This window comes from Takifugu rubripes, chromosome 14, assembly GCF_901000725.2.
Source record: "Takifugu rubripes chromosome 14, fTakRub1.2, whole genome shotgun sequence".
Taxonomy (NCBI): domain Eukaryota; kingdom Metazoa; phylum Chordata; class Actinopteri; order Tetraodontiformes; family Tetraodontidae; genus Takifugu; species Takifugu rubripes.
In genome coordinates this window covers 12,201,515-12,222,200 of record NC_042298.1, presented here as the reverse complement: position 1 = coordinate 12,222,200, position 20,686 = coordinate 12,201,515, and the positions used below count along the sequence as shown (strand labels likewise).

General features: G+C 38.5%; 1 protein-coding gene and 1 long non-coding RNA gene across 4 annotated transcripts in view; both read left to right on the top strand.

Annotated features, from left to right (window-relative positions):
- The window catches only part of LOC105419866 (uncharacterized), a 33,588-nt gene that overhangs the window by 6,717 nt on the left and 6,185 nt on the right, over nt 1–20,686 (top strand). Inside the window, exons 1-7 of one of the 3 annotated variants that reach the window (XM_029847441.1) lie at nt 6,473–6,673; nt 6,797–7,090; nt 7,177–7,497; nt 11,879–12,010; nt 12,147–12,196; nt 12,282–12,376; nt 12,810–13,329. In XM_029847441.1, coding sequence (XP_029703301.1) covers nt 6,628–6,673; nt 6,797–7,090; nt 7,177–7,497; nt 11,879–12,010; nt 12,147–12,196; nt 12,282–12,376; nt 12,810–12,870 — 999 coding nt within the window. In that variant the 5' untranslated portion in view covers nt 6,473–6,627 and the 3' untranslated portion in view covers nt 12,871–13,329. Of the gene's footprint in view, nt 3,544–3,632; nt 3,963–4,146; nt 4,612–4,738; nt 4,789–6,472; nt 6,674–6,796; nt 7,091–7,176; nt 7,498–7,991; nt 8,189–11,878; nt 12,011–12,146; nt 12,197–12,281; nt 12,377–12,809; nt 13,330–20,686 lie in introns of those variants that run through there. The other 2 variants (XM_029847439.1, XM_029847442.1) reach the window with 2 other exon arrangements.
- On the top strand, nt 19,641–20,087 carry LOC115252414 (uncharacterized). The gene is made up of 3 exons (XR_003890864.1): nt 19,641–19,695; nt 19,778–19,909; nt 20,046–20,087. It is a non-coding gene; the product is annotated as an uncharacterized lncRNA (long non-coding RNA).

Here is a 20,686-nt window from a genome sequence, read left to right as displayed (position 1 = left end):
GTGTCCCAGCAAAAGCATTTATGTTATTATGACCCAGAATTAACTAAAAGTTTGCTTTAGTGTGTTTAATTACAGGCTAAAAACATACCTTTTTTGTTTTGTTACAGATTTTTTCCAATAATTTAATGTTTATTTGTTTGTTAAAGCAAAGTTTATTTGAAAGGCAGCCATCAATAAGTTACTATACATATAAGTAAAACAGACATTTGGTTGAAAATGAACAGATGCATCCGATAAACACGGAAATTGAAACATATGAACTGTCTAAACCACATCATTGTCTGTCAAACCATTAGTCTAGATTATAAATTAAGCGAAAAATGTTCAACTATTCTTTATATCCACTAGAGGTCTGGACATCCGCAGACATTGGTCTAGTATTAAAGCACCGTGTGGCTAGCTTTATAAGAATCTTCTATGGGAGCTGATTAGACCAAAAAATAAGAAAAAATTAAGTAATAATGCAATAATAGTTTGTCATTTGTTTAAAAAGGTTTGCACATCAGGATGTCACCAGACTTTGATGCCAATTAGATTGAGCCACATCAAACAGACCTACTGGTTCCAGTTTGTCCATGTTTTCTCCCAGACCACTGAGGAGCAGGATTTGGTTTACGCCACTCCAAACATTGCTCGAAGAAAATCAGTGAGAAATGATGATACAGAGAAGGAAGAAAGAAGCATCTCCTCTGATGTCAGGGAATACTCTGGAGGGGCTGATTAAGGCTGACTTCTACATTATACTTCATTTTACCATATTTTTGATCATTTTTCTTCATTAACAAATGAAATGTGTGCAAAGAGATGCTGTGTTTTATGTATTTAACTCACTGTTAACTAAATGCCATTGTGAGAAGAATTATTGTTGTTGTTGCTATTATCATTTAAATGCTTTGATGAGTAGATTTAGAGTGTTTAAGGAATGTTGTTAAGAAAAGGAATGTGTGAATGTTTAAACTAAGTGCTGGAGCTGTTTATATAACCAGCACTTAGAGATACCCTGTTCGATAAGACAAGGAGGTCGTAAAAATGGGAAAAGTAGTTAGGAAACAAGGAATCGTGAGGTCCTGATTGACATAAATCTTGTATGCACCAAATAAAAGAGGCGAGTGAGCAGCAGACGAGCAGAGTTGACAGATGAAGCTTGAACTGCTGCTCAGCTCTACCTTGCAAGGACTCCAGTTGTTTGTGGGGTTTGTCTGAGTCTTAACATAAGAGTAAAGAACAGCGCGGGTGACAAACTACACCCTCACACCATGCCTCTCGGGGGCAGCAGGGGAAAGTTGACTGTACCTAAAGGCAAAACTGTGCTGATGTTATTGTGACGTTGTGGCAGGACGAGGAACGACTCAGACTGAGCAGATGGTTTAAACGTCTTTATTCCGCATCCACCAGACAATACTAAATGGCGCTTCGAACAGTGCATCTAATGAAGGGCTAACCACGCCCATCACCCCATGCATCACCTGGGTGTGAGATACACCCCTATGTGTCCGCCACAACGTAACTCAGTTTAACGCCTGCTTTGCCGTACCTTGAAGTATCCACTGATAACTAACACATCACCAGCACATGGTGAATATTTAAATGGGGGATTGGTGACAAATGGACCATCCCAACGTTTCCCTAAAATGGTGTTGTTGTTGACTCAGTTCATTCACACACAAAAAAAACTGCTTAAGTTGCTTTACGACCACTTTAATGAGCTTTGAGGACAAAATCAACTACAATAATGGGTAATTTCTAGGGGTTTTGGATTTTTTGGCATACCATCTCATAACAAAAATAAATGACAATAAAATGAGAATTCTATTTGAAAACGGATATAATGAGTTTGGTAAATATATACTGTATTTTATTTATTTATTTTGCAGTAAACCAGTACTTAGTTCCCCTCAGACTGAAACTTAGATTCTCGCATCATTTCCTGAGGTGTGCACATTTACCATTCTGCTCATTCTGCCCACATATATAACCACATGTCTACAGTCGTTGCGGTTTTTTGTTGCAGAGTGATTATTCAGAGTCACCACTCACACATTAGGTCCACAGCAAAGACGCATCCATTTTGTCATCCTGGGTGAAATACCTCTTGAATGATTTTCTTATTTCTTTCTATTTCTCAATTTCACATTCAAAGTCTTTTCAGCCTCTGACACCAGAGTAAATGCACTCTGAGTAAATGCACTCCTTTGCTGCATGCCTTTTCTTTCTTGAGGGGAAATTCAGCGTTACATAGCTCTCTTCTCTCAACTCGCCATCCTGAAAATAATCAACACACGTTAAATCTCCAACGATGACGTGTAAATCTGAGGCGGTGTCCAAAACCAACCCCTATACCCTCGATAGTGAGGAACTCAATGTATCCACTATGACACAGCACCAGTGCGTGTTTTATATTTGTTAATTTGTAGGGAGAAAATAAAATTACTCCAGCACTGATGTCGATGTGGTACATAGACATTAAGTGTCTGCAAACTTTGGCTGCAACAAATATAGTGATGCATTTGGGCATTTATGGTGATATCTAAGCATATCTTAACTGCAGCGCCCCCTAGAGTCACCTCCGCCTCCTCCTGAAGACTTCCTTATTTTTGTCAAAAACCAATGAATGAGAGAAAACAGGGGTTTGGTAAAATGTAAAATATGAATAACAATCAATGGTGCACATACAAATTAAGTTCACCTTGATGTCATTTACCGGTATTTGTATTTTACAATAACGTCCTCAACCAGTTCTATTATCTATTATATTAACACATTTCTATCCAGGAAAGCTCCTTCTCAGCAGCCTGTGAGGTCACAGCTCACAATAACATCAGCCAACATGAAACTTGAACCCTCATTTGTGTCGTTTCAGCTTCAATGTGGAGCACGGCTTCCTGGGCTGGACTGTGAACGTTCTGTTGCCTGTGTGTGTGTGTGTGTATGTGTGTGTGTGTGTGTGTGTGTGTGAGGGGTGGGGGGACGTCTGTGGGGGGTTCTTCCACAGTAGTTTGATTACTGCTGAATTTCTACATATGAACAGAAAAGAAAACCAATTGATAGATTCTTCCAAAGTCTGGTGTCCTCAGTGTTTGACCGACGATGAGCTGCTGTCTTTGATCTGATTTGTGCGTCTCTTTTTTATGATAATCTTGAGTATTTCTCTGGTCATCAGGTAGTTTCTGCACTGCCAAAAAATTCTAAGGGTGAATTCATGCTAAATAACCCGTCCTGCAAATATTAAATCCACTCAAGATAATAACTGTTTTTGCCAGTTTCCTGTTGTATTTTGTTTTACTGCATGTCAACTGTAGAAAACCGGACCTGAACATGAAAGAAACCTTGGTGCTGCTGGTGGTTTATGTGTTCCAAAGACAGTTGATTATTTCCACTGTTGTTCACAGTAGTCCAATCAGAGGATGGTGTTTCTGCGCCCTCCCATTTGATACGAGTACATAAGATGGACATTTTTGACATTTCAGCCCATCTAACCGTCTCCTTAGCTGGATTAGCCAAACATGAGGTTTATATTTTATCTGCTGAGTCTCCGACTCGTGCGTAAGTATATACAGTCCTCTTTTATTCCATTTATATTCAACGTTAACACAGAATAGTGCCCATGTTACTGCATTGGCTGTTTTCTTTAGGTGGGGTGGATGAGCAGCACTTTGAGATGAAACGTGCTGATGTTGGAGAAAATGTGACTCTGACTTGTGAACGCGAGCAGTCTGGAGAGCCAACAATGTTCTATTGGATCAGATTTGTTCCTGGAAGCCCACCTGATGTTGTGGGAGTCATTTATTATTTTAACTTCAAGGCTCCAAACAAATCCTCTCATTTTATTTGTGAACAAGGGCCTGGCACGATTCTGTTGCATATTCTGTCAGTGACTCCACATGATGCAGGATTTTATTACTGTATTAAAACTACTTATACAAGCCTGACATTTCTTCATGGGATATTTCTCAGAATTCAAGGTAAGAATGATGTAAAATAACAATTTACGTTCATGTTCTTTTAAAATGTTAGAGGTAAAGATAAGATATCTTTATTTCTGCCACAGTGGGAACATTTACATGGCTGCAGCAGCAAAGTCTGTGATTCAGAGCGATAGATTTGACAGAAACCCGACATGTTTCTTGTCCTATTTCAATTTCTCAGGGACGGAGCCTGATGTCAAAGCCGTAATCCAAGTGCCTCCGTCTGATTCGGTGCGTTCAGTGACGCTGCAGTGTTCTGTCCTCTCTGACTCTGAAAACACAACCTGCAGAACAGAGCGCAACGTGTGCTGGTTCCAGTCTGGACCTGATGCATCTTATCCCAGTGTCTTTGCTGCACACGGAGGCAGCCAGGATGGATGCCAGGGTGGTGTCAGAGGTGGCGCTCCACAGAAATGGGAGAGCAGCAGCTCAGAGTTACTGGGCTCCTCTGATGCTGGGCCCTTTTCCTGCGCTGTGGCCACATGTGGGGAGTTTTTCTTTGGAACCCTCAACTTCAGGACTGCAGGGGTCTTAGATGAGAACACTATATTGGTGGTTCTGCTGGCTGCTGCTTTGGTTGCAAGTGTCATTGTAAATGTCTGCCTGGTTTGGATCCTAAAGGGCAAATCTTCGAGCTGTTGCGAGGGTACGTTTTTAATTTTTTTTAAGGAGTTTAAAAACGTAAAATTATTTCCCATTATTGTTCAGTGAGAATATATTCAATAAAATACCTTCTGAAACAGCTGCTTTTATTTCTCTTATTTTTAAAACAGCTGCCGTTATCAGTTGCACAACAGGCGCAAGTGGCGAGGACACTCAGCCGGTGAGGATCAGAACAATCAAAAGCGTTATAGACGTGTAAATACTGATTTTTGATTAACATGAGATTTTTCCCTGTGTCTGCTCAGGCAAAAGAGGAGATGTGTTATTCTGCTCCAGTCTTCACCAGGAGCAAAGCTCAACCAGACAGAGGTCGTCTCAAAGACAAAGAAACAGTCTACTCTGAAGTGAGGACCCCCGTTACAGGAAATTAATGCAAATGTAGGAAACACATTGTTTATTAAGACAATTCAAATAAAATTACACACAGTACAAATATGGCGACGTTATCGCTCAGCTTTCAAGAGTTTTAAGAGCTGCTTTGTATCCATAGAAGGACCGATTTAAAATTTAAAATTGGTCTGGTCAGGTTTGATCAGTTCTGCTCCTCTCAACCTGAAATTGTTTCTTATTATTGTTCATTGTATTATTGTGATTATTGTAGGGTTGTTGTTTTTTTAGCAGTTTTGGTGTTTTAATTTCTGTATTGTCTTTTTTGTAGGTTTGTTAACTGTTCTGAAACTTGCTCAAAATAATGCTGGTGTGTCCCTGCAAAAGCATTTATGTTATTATAAACCAGAATTAACTAAAAGTTTGCTTTAGTGTGTTTAATAAACGGCTAAAAACGTACCTTTTATGTTTTGTTAGAGATTTTTCCCAATAATTTAAGTTTATTTGTAAGGCAGCCGTTAATAAGTTACTATGTATATAAGTAAAACAGACATTTGGTTGAAAATGAACAGATGCATCCGATAAACACGGAAATTGAAACATATGAACTGTCTAAACCACATAATTGTCTGTCAAACCATTGGCCTAGAATATAAATTAAGCGAAAAATGTTCAACTATTCTTTATATCCACTGGAGGTCTGGACATCCGCAGACATTGGTCTAGTTTTAAAGCACCGTGTGGCTAGCTTTATAAGAATCTTTTATGTGAGCTGATTAGACCACAAAATAATAAGATTTAATAATGCAATCCTAGTTTAGCATTTGTTAAAATAATTCTGCACATCAGGATGTCACCAGACTTTTATGGACTGCCTATTAGATTGAGCCACATCAAACAGACCTACTGGTTCCAGTTCAGGTTCAGAAACTGCTGCAAGTTTAAGCACAAATTCGTAATTGTTGGTGCTGCAGTACAATTTGAATATGTACTGCAGCGTGTATGTCTCCCCCTCGTGGTAGATGAAGTCATTACACACTTGTTTTCCACTTCACTTAAACAGACTTGTATATTATTGTTCTTTGATTTTTAAATCTAAATATTTTTGTGCTGAACGTGTCTATTGTCTTTCTAACCTCCCTCTATTGCACCTCTCCTTCTCTCTACCAGTTGGGTTAAAGGAAACAGGGTCATTTCATGGTTTCTGCCTCACCACACTTGCCTCAAGGAGAGAGTTTGTTCATTCTTAATATTATTCTATATTAAATACATGTAATTATTAGTAAATTAGTTTGAATCAAATTGGTTTGAAGTGTAGGTGATCTTATTGGATGTGCTAAAACACAAACCAAAATCTCTTCTAAACATAATTTTTGGGTTACTGTTGTAAATTTCTAGTTGGCGAGTCAGGGAGCTAAAATTCAAATGAATTCCTTCACCATCAAAACTAAATACTCTCAGATTTAAGAAAAGGGGAAATGTCATCACAGTGCTTTTACTTTAAAAACGTAAAAACTCTGCTTCAGTTTTCAGAGGTTGGAAAACGAGCTGATATCTCCTCCCCTGTGCTCTTACTGAGAACCAAGCACACTGTGATGAAACTGTTTCCTTCATCTGATCATTTGAGCAGCACCTTTAACCCGTGAGACGCGACAGGCGCACTAAGTAGAGAATGCTGATTCTATTTTATATCCTCCTCTTTCCTGTCAGATTTGGGGGTAAGTAACCCAGGGAACAACTTTTTTTTTTACTAATTAGTTCCAAGAATCTGCTCTTTGCTCTGTCCTTTTGGAGAGATCAAACACATTTTCCTATGTTGGGTGTATTATTTGCCTTTACAGGATGCACAAATAACAACATTGAGACCAAGAATGTAACTGTTGGACAGACTGTGAGACTGAAGTGTCCCCGCAAGACGGCAGCAACCCACTTATGGATCAGAGTTATTCCTGGAACCTTACCTGAACTCCTCGGAAAATCACTTGAACATACAAAAGATTCTCACTTCACAACCAAAATGGAATCAGGATCATTTGTTTTGGTTATTAATAACACACGTGTGAATGATACTGGAGTTTATTTGTGCATGAAGGGGCAAAGTGCATTTTTGAAAAGAGTAGACCTAACAGTAGTAGGTGAATATCTGCTGGTTTGGACATAGTTCATCTTGGAACATCACAGTTCATTTATCAGAATTCATTTGTGCCTAATTTTGTCTCAGAATCCGAAGGTGATGGTGTCCCCACGGCTCATCCCTATGATCCGACCCCTGGAGAACGCTCTGTGCTCCTCCAGTGTCCCGTCCTCTCTGACTCCGAGAACCCAACGTCTCTGGATGACCTCAACAGCCGCTGCTGTGGCTCCAGATCTGTTGGGCCATTTTTCAGTTTTCATTGCAGAAACAACGTGGAAGTGGATGAAAACAACTTAAACAGATCCAGAAACAGCGTCTTCAGTAACATCTGCTCTTCTGGAGATTTGTGTTGTTCCGTAGGAAAATGTGAGCAGACATGGGGGAACTGCTCAGAGCCCGAAATTGAAGGTAAAAGTTGACTTTTGCATTCTACTTCCTGTATTTTAAATTGGCAATAAATATGCTAATTTGCTAATTATTTTTAATTTTATGATTTCAGTGCAAATTAAAGATGGCCATATAATCTCCATAGTTTTATACACACTCGGTGCTGCTGTGTCCGGTGGTCTCATGGTCTTTTTTATTTATCTGAGGACTAAGCAGAAGAAAAACCTTTGTGGTTGTTGCACTGGTAAGAAACACTTCTCTTAAATGTCTTAAAGTTACTTGAGAAGCATTTTGGGCAAATTTACTTCACTTGTGTACTTTTCTTTCACCAATCAGCTCGTTTTACTCAGCTGTTTTTATTTCTCTTATTTTTAAAACAGCTGCCGTACTCAGTTGCACAACAGGCGCGAGTGGCGAGGACACTCAGCCGGTGAGGATCAGAACAATCAAAAGCGTTATAGACGTGTAAATACTGATTTTTGATTAACATGAGATTTTTCCCTGTGTCTGCTCAGACAGAAGAGGAGATGTGTTATTCTGCTCCAGTCTTCACCAGGAGCAAAGCTCAACCAGACAGAGGTCGTCTCAAAGACAAAGAAACAGTCTACTCTGAAGTGAGGACCCCCGATAGAAGAAATTAATGCAAATGTAGGAAACACATTGTTTATTAAGACAATTCAAATAAAATTACACACAGATACAAATATGGCGACGTTATCGCTCAGCTATTAAGAGTTTTAAGAGCTGCTTTGTATCCATAGAAGGACCGATTTAAAATTTAAAATTGGTCTGGTCAGGTTTGATCAGTTCTGCTCCTCTAAACCTGAAATTGTTTCTTATTTTTGATCATTGTATTATTGTGATTATTGTAGATTTTTTTTTAGCAGTTTTGGTGTTTTAATTTCCATATTGTCTTTTTTGTAGGTTTGTTAATTGTTCTGAAACTTGCTCAAAATAATGCTGGTGTGTCCCAGCAAAAGCATTTTTGTTATTATAAACCAGAATTGACTAAAAGTTTGCTTCAGTGTGTTTAATAAAAGGCTAAAAACTTACCTTTTATGTTTTGTTACAGATTTTTCCCAATAATTTTATGTTTATTTGTTTGTTAAAGCAAAGTTTATTTATAAGGCAGCCATCAATGAGTTACTATGCATATAAGTAAAACAGACATTTGGTTGAAAATGAACAGATGAATCCGATAAACACGGAAATTGAAACATATGAACTGTCTAAACCACATAATTGTCTGTCAAACCATTAACCTAGAATATAAATTAAGCGAAAAATGTATGATTTCAGTGAAAATTAAAGATGGCCATATAATCTCCATAGTTTTATACACACTCGGTGCTGCTGTGTCCGGTGGTCTCATGGTCTTTTTTATTTATCTGAGGACTAAGCAGAAGAAAAACCTTTGTGGTTGTTGCACTGGTAAGAAACACTTCTCTTAAATGTCTTAAAGTTACTTGAGAAGCATTTTGGGCAAATCTACTTCACTTGTGTACTTTTCTTTCACCAATCAGCTCGTTTTACTCAGCTGTTTTTATTTCTCTTATTTTTAAAACAGCTGCCGTACTCAGTTGCACAACAGGCGCGAGTGACGAGGACACTCAGCCGGTGAGGATCAGAACAATCAAAAGCGTTATAGACGTGTAAATACTGATTTTTGATTAACATGAGATTTTTCCCTGTGTCTGCTCAGACAGAAGAGGAGATGTGTTATTCTGCTGCAGTCTTCACCAGGAGCAAAGCTCAACCAGACAGAGGTCGTCTCAAAGACAAAGAAACAGTCTACTCTGAAGTGAGGACCCCCGATAGAAGAAATTAATGCAAATGTAGGAAACACATTGTTTATTAAGACAATTCAAATAAAATTACACACAGATACAAATATGGCGACGTTATCGCTCAGCTTTTAAGAGTTTTAAGAGCTGCTTTGTATCCATAGAAGGACCGATTTAAAATTTAAAATTGGTCTGGTCAGGTTTGATCAGTTCTGCTCCTCTCAACCTGAAATTGTTTCTTATTATTGTTCATTGTATTATTGTGATTATTGTAGGGTTGTTGTTTTTTTAGCAGTTTTGGTGTTTTAATTTCTGTATTGTCTTTTTTGTAGGTTTGTTAACTGTTCTGAAACTTGCTCAAAATAATGCTGGTGTGTCCCAGCAAAAGCATTTATGTTATTATAAACCAGAATTAACTAAAAGTTTGCTTTAGTGTGTTTAATAAACGGCTAATAATTTACCTTTTATGTTTTGTTACAGATTTTTCCCAATAATTTAACTTTATTTGTAAGGCAGCCGTTAATAAGTTACTATGTATATAAGGAAAACAGACATTTGGTTGAAAATGAACAGATGCATCAATATACACGGACATTGAAACATATGAACTGTCTAAACACCATAATTGTTTGTCAAACCATTGGCCTAGAATATAAAATAAGCGAAAAATGTTCAACTATTCTTTATATCCACTGGAGGTCTGGACATCCGCAGACATTGGTCTAGTATTAAAGCAGCGTGTGGCTAGCTTTATAAGAATCTTTATGTGATCTGATTAGACCAAAACATAATAATAATTAATAATTAATAATGAAATCCTTCTTTATCATTTGTTTAAATAATTCTGCACATCAGGATGTCACCAGACTTTGATGGACTGCCTATTAGATTGAGCCACATCAAACAGACCTACTGGTTCCAGTTCAGGTTCAAAAAATGCTGCAAGTTTAAGCACAAATGTGTAATTGTTGGTGCTGCAGTACAATTTGAATATGTACTGCAGCATGTATGTCTCCCCCTCGTGGTAAATGAAGTCATTACACACTTGTTTTCCATTTCGCTTAAACAGACTTGAATATTATTGTTCTTTGAATTTTAAATCTAAATATTTTTGTGCTGAACGTGTCTATTGTCTTTCTAACCTCCATCTATTGCACCTCTTCCTCTCTCTACCAGTTGGGTTAAAGGAAACAGGGTCATTTCACGGTGTCTGCCTCACCACACTTGCCTCAAGGAGAGAGTTTGTTCATTCTTAATATTATTCTATATTAAATACATGTAATTATTAGTAAATTAGTTTAAATTAAATTGGTTTGAAGTGTAGGTGATCTTATTGGATGTGCTAAAACACAAACCAAAATCTCTTCTAAACATAATTTTTGGGTTACTGCTGTAAATTTCTGGTTGGCGAGTCAGGGAGCTAAAATTCAAATGAATTCCTTCACCATCAAAACTAAATACTCTCAGATTTAAGAAAAGGGGAAATGTCATCACAGTGCTTTTACTTTAAAAATAAAAACTCTGCTTCAGTTTTCAGAGGTTGGAAAACGAGCTGATATCACTTCCCCTGTGCCCTTACTGAGAACCAAAAAAAAACTGTTTCCTTCATCTGATCATTTGAGCAGCACCTTTAACCCGTGAGACGCGACAGGCGCACTAAGTAGAGAATGGTGATTCTATTTTATATCCTCCTCTTTCCTGTCAGATTTGGGGGTAAGTAACACAGGAAACTACATTTTTTTTACTAATTAGGTCCAAGAATCTGCTCTTTGCTCTGTCCTTTTGGAGAGATCAAACACATTTTCCTATGTTGAGTGTATTATTTGCCTTTACAGGATGCACAAATAACATCATTGAGACCAAAAATGTAACTGTTGGAGAGACTGTGAGACTGAAGTGTCCCCGCAAGACGTCAGCACTCCTCTCATGGATCAGAGTTATTCCTGGAACCTTACCTGAACTCCTCGGAAAATCATCTCATCATACAAAAGATTCTCACTTCACAACCAAAATGGAATCAGGATCATTTGATTTGGTTATTAAAAACCCACGTGTGGATGATACTGGAGTTTATTTCTGCATGACGGAGAAAAGTGCATTTTTGAAAAGAGTAGACCTAACAGTAGTAGGTGAATATCTGCTGGTTTGGACATAGTTCATCTTGGAACATCACAGTTCATTTATCAGAATTCATTTGTGCCTAATTTTGTCTCAGAATCCGAAGGTGATGGTGTCCCCACGGCTCATCCCTGTGATCCGACCCCTGGAGAACGCTCTGTGCTCCTCCAGTGTCCCGTCCTCTCTGACTCCGAGAACCCAACGTCTCTGGATGACCTCAACAGCCGCTGCTGTGGCTCCAGATCTGTTGGGCCATTTTTCAGTTTTCATTGCAGAAACAACGTGGAAGTGGATGAAAACAACTTAAACAGATCCAGAAACAGCGTCTTCAGTAACATCTGCTCTTCTGGAGATTTGTGTTGTTCCGTAGGAAAATGTGAGCAGACATGTGGGAACTGCTCAGAGCCCGAAATTGAAGGTAAAAGTTTATTTTTACATTCTACTTCCTGTATTTCAAATTGGCAATAAATATGCTAATTATTTTAATTTTATGATTTCAGTGAAAATTAAAGATTGCCATATAATCTCCATAGTTTTATACACACTCGGTGCTGCTGTGTCCGGTGGTCTCATCGTCCTTTTTATTTATCTGAGGACTGATCAGAAGAATAACCTTTGTGGCTGTTGCACTGGTAAGAAACACGTCTCTTAAATGTCTTAAAGTTACTTGAGAAGCATTTTGGGCAAATTTACTTCACTTGTGTACTTTTCTTTCACCAAACAGCTCGTTTTACTCTGCTGTTTTTATTTCTCTTATTTTTAAAACAGCTGCCGTACTCAGTTGCACAACAGGCGCGAGTGGCGAGGACACTCAGTCGGTGAGGATCAGAACAATCAAAAGCGTTATAGACGTGTAAATACTGATTTTTGATTAACATGAGATTTTTCCCTGTGTCTGCTCAGACAGAAGAGGAGATGTGTTATTCTGCTGCAGTCTTCACCAGGAGCAAAGCTCAACCAGACAGAGGTCGTCTCAAAGACAAACAGTCTACTCTGAAGTGAGGACCCCCGTTAGAGGAAATTAATGCAAACGTAGGAAACACATTGTTTATTAAGACAATTCAAATAAAATTACACAAAGATACAAATATGGCGACGTTATCGCTCAGATTTTCAGAGTTTTAAGAGCTGCTTTGTATCCATAGAAGGACCGATTTAAAATTTAAAATTGGTCTGGTCAGGTTTGATCAGTTCTGCTCCTCTAAACCTGAAATTGTTTCTTATTATTGTTCATTGTATTATTGTTATTATTGTAGATTTTTCTTTTTAGCACTTTTGGTGTTTTAATTTCTATATTGTCTATATTTCTATATTGTACTCTGCAAAGAACTGCTGTAAAAGTCAGTGTTGATCACTGCAATCAACAGGTAAAAACATGATAAACAGCCATACATAATGTTAATAATAATGATTGTCCATATTTTCTCCCAGACCAGTGAGGAGCAGGATTTGGTTTACGCCATTCCAAACATTGCTCAAAGAAAATCAGTGAGAAATGATGATACAGAGAAGGAAGAAAGAAGCATCTCCTCTGATGTCAGGGAATACTCTGGAGGGGCTGATTAAGGCTGACTTCTACATTATACTTCATTTTACCATATTTTTGATCATTTTCCTTCATTAACAAATGAAATGTGTGCAAAGAGATGCTGTGTTTTACGTATTTAACTCACTGTTAACTAAATGCCATTGTGAGAAGAATTATTGTTGTTATTGCTATTATCATTTAAATGCTTTGATGAGTAGATTTAGAGTGTTTAAGGAATGTTGTTAAGAAAAGGAATGTGTGAATGTTTAAACTAAGTGCTGGAGCTGTTTATATAACCAGCACTTAGAGGTACCCTGTTCGATAAGACAAGGAGGTCGTAAAGATGGGAAAAGTAGTTGGGAAACAAGGAATCGTGAGGTCCTGATTGACATAAATCTTGTATGCACCAAATAAAAGAGGCGAGTGAGCAGCAGACGAGCAGAGTTGACAGAGGAAGCTTGAACTGCTGCTCAGCTCTACCTTGAAAGGACTCCAGTTGTTTGTGTGGTTTGTCTGAGTCTTAACATAAAAGTAAAGAACAGCGCGGGTGACAAACTTCACCTTCACACCATGCCTCTCGGGGACAGCAGGGGAAAGTTGACTGTACCTAAAGGCAAAGCTGTGCTGATGTTATTGTGACGTTGTGGCAGGATGAGGAACGACTCAGACTGAGCAGATGGTTTAAACGTCTTTATTCCGCATCCACCAGACAATACTAAATGGCGCTTCGAACAGTGCATCTAATGAAGGACTAACCACGCCCATCACCCCATGCATCACCTGGGTGTGAGATACACCCCTATGTGTCCGCCACAACGTAACTCAGTTTAACGCCTGCTTTGCCGTACCTTGAAGTATCCACTGATAACTAACACATCACCAGCACATGGTGAATATTTAAATGGGGGATTGGTGACAAATGGACCATCCCAACGTTTCCCTAAAATGGTGTTGTTGTTGATTCAGTTCATTCACACACAAAAAAAGTAATTAAGTTGCTTTACGACCACTTTAATGAGCTTTGAGGACAAAATCAACTACAATAATGGGTCATTTTTTGGGGTTTTGGGTTTTTTGGCATACCATCTCATAACAAAAATAAATGACAATAAAATGAGAATTCTATATGAAAACTGATCCAATGAGTTTGGTAAATATATACTGTATTTATTTATTTTGCAGTAAACCAGTACTTAGTTCCCCTCAGACTGAAACTTAGATTCTCGCATCATTTCCTGATGTGTGCACATTTGCCATTCTGCTCATTCTGCCCACATTTATAACCACATGTCTACAATCGTTGCGGTTTTTTGTTGCAGAGTGATTATTCAGAGTCACCACTCACACATTAGGTCCACAGCAAAGACGCATCCATTTTGTCATCCTGGCTGAAATACCTCTTGAATGATTTTCTTATTTCTTTCTATTTCTAAATTTCACATTCAAAGTCTTTTCAGCCTCTGACACCAGAGTAAATGCACTCTGGGGGTAACTCCCCCTTTGCTGCATGCCTTTTCTTTCTTGAGGGGAAATTCAGCGTTACATAGCTCTCTTCTCTCAACTCGCCATCCTGAAAATAATCAACACACGTTCAATCTCTAATGATGACGTGTAAATCTGAGGCGGTGTCCAAAACCAACCCCTATACCCTCTATAGTGAGGAACTCAATGTATCCACTGTGACACAGCACCAGTGCGTGTTTTATATTTGTTAATTTGTAGGGAGAAAATAAAATTACTCCAGCACTGATGTCGATGTGGTACATAGACATTAAGTCTCTGCAAACTTTGGCTGCAACAAATATAGTGACGCATTTGGGCATTTATGGTGAAAGCTATGCATATCTTAACTGCAGCGCCCCCTAGAGTCACCTCCGCCTCCTCCTGAAGACTTCCTTATTTTTGTCAAAAACCAATGAATGAGAGAAAACAGGGGTTTGGTAAAATGTAAAATATGAATAACAATCAATGGTGCACATACAAATTAAGTTCACCTTGATGTTATTTACCGGTATTTGTATTTTACAATAACGTCCTCAACCAGTTCTATTATCTATTATATTAACACATTTCTATCCAGGAAAGCTCCTTCTCAGCAGCCTGTGAGGTCACAGCTCACAATAACATCAGCCAACATGAAACTTGAACCCTCATTTGTGTCGTTTCGGCTTCAATGTGGAGCACGGCTTCCTGGGCTGGACTGTGAACGTTCTGTTGCCTGTGTGTGCGTGTGTGTGTGTGTGTGTGTGAGGGGTGGGGGCAGTCTGTGAGAGGTTCCTCCACAGTAGTTTGATTACTGCTGAATTTCTACATATGAAGAGAAAAGAAAACTAATTGATAGATTCTTCCAAAGTCTGGTGTCCTCAGTGTTTGACCGACAATGAGCTGCTGTCTTTGATCTGAATTGTGCGTCTCTTTTTTATGATAATCTTGAGTATTTCTCTGGTCATCAGGTAGTTTCTGCACTGCCAAAAAATTCTAAGGGTGAATTCATGCTAAATAACCCGTCGTGTAAATATTAAATCCACTCAAGGTAATAACTCTTTTTTCCAGTTTCCTGTTGTATTTTGTTTTACTGCATGTCAACTGTAGAAAACCGGACCTGAACATGAAAGAAACCTTGGTGCTGCTGGTGGTTTATGTGTTCCAAAGACAGTTGATTATTTCCACTGTTGTTCACAGTAGTCCAATCAGAGGATGGTGTTTCTGCGCCCTCCCATTTGATACGAGTACATAAGATGGACATTTTTGACATTTCAGCCCATCTAACCGTCTCCTTAGCTGGATTAGCCAAACATGAGGTTTATATTTTATCTGCTGAGTCTCCGACTCGTGCGTAAGTATATACAGTCCTCTTTTATTCAATTTATATTCAACGTTAATACAGAATAGTGCCCATGTTACTGCATTGGCTGTTTTCTTTAGGTGGGGTGGATGAGCAGCACTTTGAGATGAAACGTGCTGATATTGGAGAAAATGTGACTCTGACTTGTGAACGCGAGCAATCTGGAGAGCCAGCAATGTTCTATTGGATCAGATTTGTTCCTGGAAGCCCACCTGATGTCGTGGGAGTCATTTATTATTTTTCCTACAAGCCTCCAAACAAATCCTCTCATTTTATTTGTGAACAAGGGCCTGGCACGATTTTGTTGCATATTCTGTCAGTGACTCCACATGATGCAGGATTTTATTACTGTATTAAAACTACTTATACAAGCATGACATTTCTTCATGGGATATTTCTCAGAATTCAAGGTAAGAATGATGTAAAATAACAATTTACGTTCATGTTCTTTTAAAATGTTGCAGATAAAGATAAGATATCTTTATTTCTGCCACAGTGGGAACATTTACATGGCTGCAGCAGCAAAGTCTGTGATTCAGAGCGATAGATTTGACAGAAACCCGACATGTTTCTTGTTATTTCAATTTCTCAGGGACGGAGCCTGATGTCAAAGCCGTAATCCAAGTGCCTCCGTCTGATTCGGTGCGTTCAGTGACGCTGCAGTGTTCTGTTCTCTCTGACTCTGAAAACACAACCTGCAGAACAGAGCGCAACGTGTGCTGGTTCCAGTCTGGACCTGATGCATCTTATCCCAGTGTCTTTGCTGCACACGGAGGCAGCCAGGATGGATGCCAGGGTGGTGTCAGAGGTGGCGCTCCACAGAAATGGGGAGAGCAGCAGCTCAGAGTTACTGGGCTCCTCTGATGCTGGGCCCTTTTCCTGCGCTGTGGTCACATGTGGGGAGTTTTTCTTTGGAACCCTCAACTTCAGGACTGCAGGGGTCTTAGATGAGAACACTATATTGGTGGTTCTGCTGGCTGCTGCTTTGGTTGTAAGTGTCATTGTAAATGTCTGCCTGGTTTGGATCCTAAAGGGCAAATCTTCGAGCTGTTGCGAGGGTACGTTTTTAATTTTTTTTAAGGAGTTTAAAAACGTAAAATTATTTCCCATTATTGTTCAGTGAGAATATATTCAATAAAATACCTTCTGAAACAGCTGCTTTTATTTCTCTTATATTAAAAACAGCTGCCGTACTCAGTTGCACAACAGGCGCGAGTGACGAGGACACTCAGCCGGTGAGGATCAGAACAATCAAAAGCGTTATAGACGTGTAAATACTGATTTTTGATTAACATGAGATTTTTCCCTGTGTCTGCTCAGGCAGAAGAGGAGATGTGTTATTCTACTCCAGTCTTCACCAGGAGCAAAGCTCAACCAGACAGAGGTCGTCTCAAAGACAAAGAAACAGTCTACTCTGAAGTGAGGACCCCCGTTACAGGAAATTAATGCAAATGTAGGAAACACATTGTTTATTAAGACAATTCAAATAAAATTACACACAGTACAAATATGGCGACGTTATCGCTCAGCTTTCAAGAGTTTTAAGAGCTGCTTTGTATCCATAGAAGGACCGATTTAAAATTTAAAATTGGTCTGGTCAGGTTTGATCAGTTCTGCTCCTCTCAACCTGAAATTGTTTCTTATTATTGTTCATTGTATTATTGTGATTATTGTAGGGTTGTTGTTTTTTTAGCAGTTTTGGTGTTTTAATTTCTATATTGTCTTTTTTGTAGGTTTGTTAACTGTTCTGAAACTTGCTCAAAATAATGCTGGTGTGTCCCTGCAAAAGCATTTATGTTATTATAAACCAGAATTAACTAAAAGTTTGCTTTAGTGTGTTTAATAAACGGCTAAAAACGTACCTTTTATGTTTTGTTAGAGATTTTTCCCAATAATTTAAGTTTATTTGTAAGGCAGCCGTTAATAAGTTACTATGTATATAAGTAAAACAGACATTTGGTTGAAAATGAACAGATGCATCCGATAAACACGGAAATTGAAACATATGAACTGTCTAAACCACATAATTGTCTGTCAAACCATTGGCCTAGAATATAAATTAAGCGAAAAATGTTCAACTATTCTTTATATCCACTGGAGGTCTGGACATCCGCAGACATTGGTCTAGTTTTAAAGCACCGTGTGGCTAGCTTTATAAGAATCTTTTATGTGAGCTGATTAGACCACAAAATAATAAGATTTAATAATGCAATCCTAGTTTAGCATTTGTTAAAATAATTCTGCACATCAGGATGTCACCAGACTTTGATGGACTGCCTATTAGATTGAGCCACATCAAACAGACCTACTGGTTCCAGTTCAGGTTCAGAAACTGCTGCAAGTTTAAGCACAAATGAGTAATTGTTGGTGCTGCAGTACAATTTGAATATGTACTGCAGCGTGTATGTCTCCCCCTCGTGGTAGATGAAGTCATTACACACTTGTTTTCCACTTCACTTAAACAGACTTGTATATTATTGTTCTTTGATTTTTAAATCTAAATATTTTTGTGCTGAACGTGTCTATTGTCTTTCTAACCTCCCTCTATTGCACCTCTCCCTCTCTCTACCAGTTGGGTTAAAGGAAACAGGGTCATTTCACGGTTTCTGCCTCACCACACTTGCCTCAAGGAGAGAGTTTGTTCATTCTTAATATTATTCTATATTAAATACATGTAATTATTAGTAAATTAGTTTAAATTAAATTGGTTTGAAGTGTAGGTGATCTTATTGGATGTGCTAAAACACAAACCAAAATCTCTTCTAAACATAATTTTTGGGTTACTGTTGTAAATTTCTAGTTGGCGAGTCAGGGAGCTAAAATTCAAATGAATTCCTTCACCATCAAAACTAAATACTCTCAGATTTAAGAAAAGGGGAAATGTCATCACAGTGCTTTTACTTTAAAAACATAAAAACTCTGCTTCAGTTTTCAGAGGTTGGAAAACGAGCTGATATCTCCTCCCCTGTGCTCTTACTGAGAACCAAGCACACTGTGATGAAACTGTTTCCTTCATCTGATCATTTGAGCAGCACCTTTAACCCGTGAGACGCGACAGGCGCACTAAGTAGAGAATGCTGATTCTATTTTATATCCTCCTCTTTCCTGTCAGATTTGGCGGTAAGTAACCCAGGAAACAACTTTTTTTTTTACTAATTAGTTCCAAGAATCTGCTCTTTGCTCTGTCCTTTTGGAGAGATCAAACACATTTTCCTATGTTGGGTGTATTATTTGCCTTTACAGGATGCACAAATAACATCATTGAGACCAAGAAAGTAACTGTTGGAGAGACTGTGAGACTGAAGTGTCCCCGCAAGACGGCAGAAACCCACTTATGGATCAGAGTTATTCCTGGATTCTTACCTGAACGCCTCGGAAAATCATCTCATCATACAAAATATTCTCACTTCACAATCAAAACGGAAACAGGATCATTTGATTTGGTTATTAAAAACCCACGTGTGGATGATACTGGAGTTTATTTCTGCATGACGGAGAAAAGTGCATTTTTGAAAAGAGTAGACCTAACAGTAGTAGGTGAATATCTGCTGGTTTGGACATAGTTCATCTTGGAACATCACAGTTCATTTATCAGAATTCATTTGTGCCTAATTTTGTCTCGGAATCTGAAGGTGATGGTGTCCCCACGGCTCATCCCTGTGATCCGACCCCTGGAGAACGCTCTGTGCTCCTCCAGTGTCCCGTCCTCTCTGACTCCGAGAACCCAACGTCTCTGGATGACCTCAACAGCCGCTGCTGTGGCTCCAGATCTGTTGGGCCATTTTTCAGTTTTCATTGCAGAAACAACGTGGAAGTGGATGAAAACAACTTAAACAGATCCAGAAACAGCATCTTCAGTAACATCTGCTCTTCTGGAGATTTGTGTTGATCCATAGGAAAATGTGAGCAGACATGTGGGAACTGCTCAGAGCCCGAAATTGAAGGTAAAAGTTGATTTTTACATTCTACTTCCTGTATTTCAAATTGGCAATAAATATGCTAATTATTTTAATTTTATGATTTCAGTGAAAATTAAAGATTGCCATATAATCTCCATAGTTTTATACACACTCGGTGCTGCTGTGTCCGTTGGTCTCATCGTCCTTTTTATTTATCTGAGGACTGAGCAGAAGAATAACCTTTGTGGCTGTTGCACTGGTAAGAAACACGTCTCTTAAATGTCTTAAAGTTACTTGAGAAGCATTTTGGGCAAATTTACTTCACTTGTGTACTTTTCTTTCACCAAACAGCTCGTATTACTCTGCTGTTTTTATTTCTCTTATTTTTAAAACAGCTGCCGTACTCAGTTGCACAACAGGCGCGAGTGACGAGGACACTCAGCCGGTGAGGATCAGAACAATCAAAAGCGTTATAGACGTGTAAATACTGATTTTTGATTAACATGAGATTTTTCCCTGTGTCTGCTCAGACAGAAGAGGAGATGTGTTATTCTACTCCAGTCTTCACCAGGAGCAAAGCTCAACCAGACAGAGGTCGTCTCAAAGACAAAGAAACAGTCTACTCTGAAGTGAGGACCCCCGTTAGAGGAAATTAATGCAAATGTAGGAAACACATTGTTTATTAAGACAATTCAAATAAAATTACACACAGATACAAATATGGCGACGTTATCGCTCAGCTTTTAAGAGTTTTAAGAGCTGCTTTGTATCCATAGAAGGACCGATTTAAAATTTAAAATTGGTCTGGTCAGGTTTGATCAGTTATGCTCCTCTCAACCTGAAATTGTTTCTTATTATTGTTCATTGTATTATTGTGATTATTGTAGATTTTTCTTTTTAGCAGTTTTGGTGTTTTAATTTCCATATTGTCTTTTTTGTAGGTTTGTTAACTGTTCTGAAACTTGCTCAAAATAATGCTGGTGTGTCCCAGCAAAAGCATTTATGTTATTATAAACCAGAATTAACTAAAAGTTTG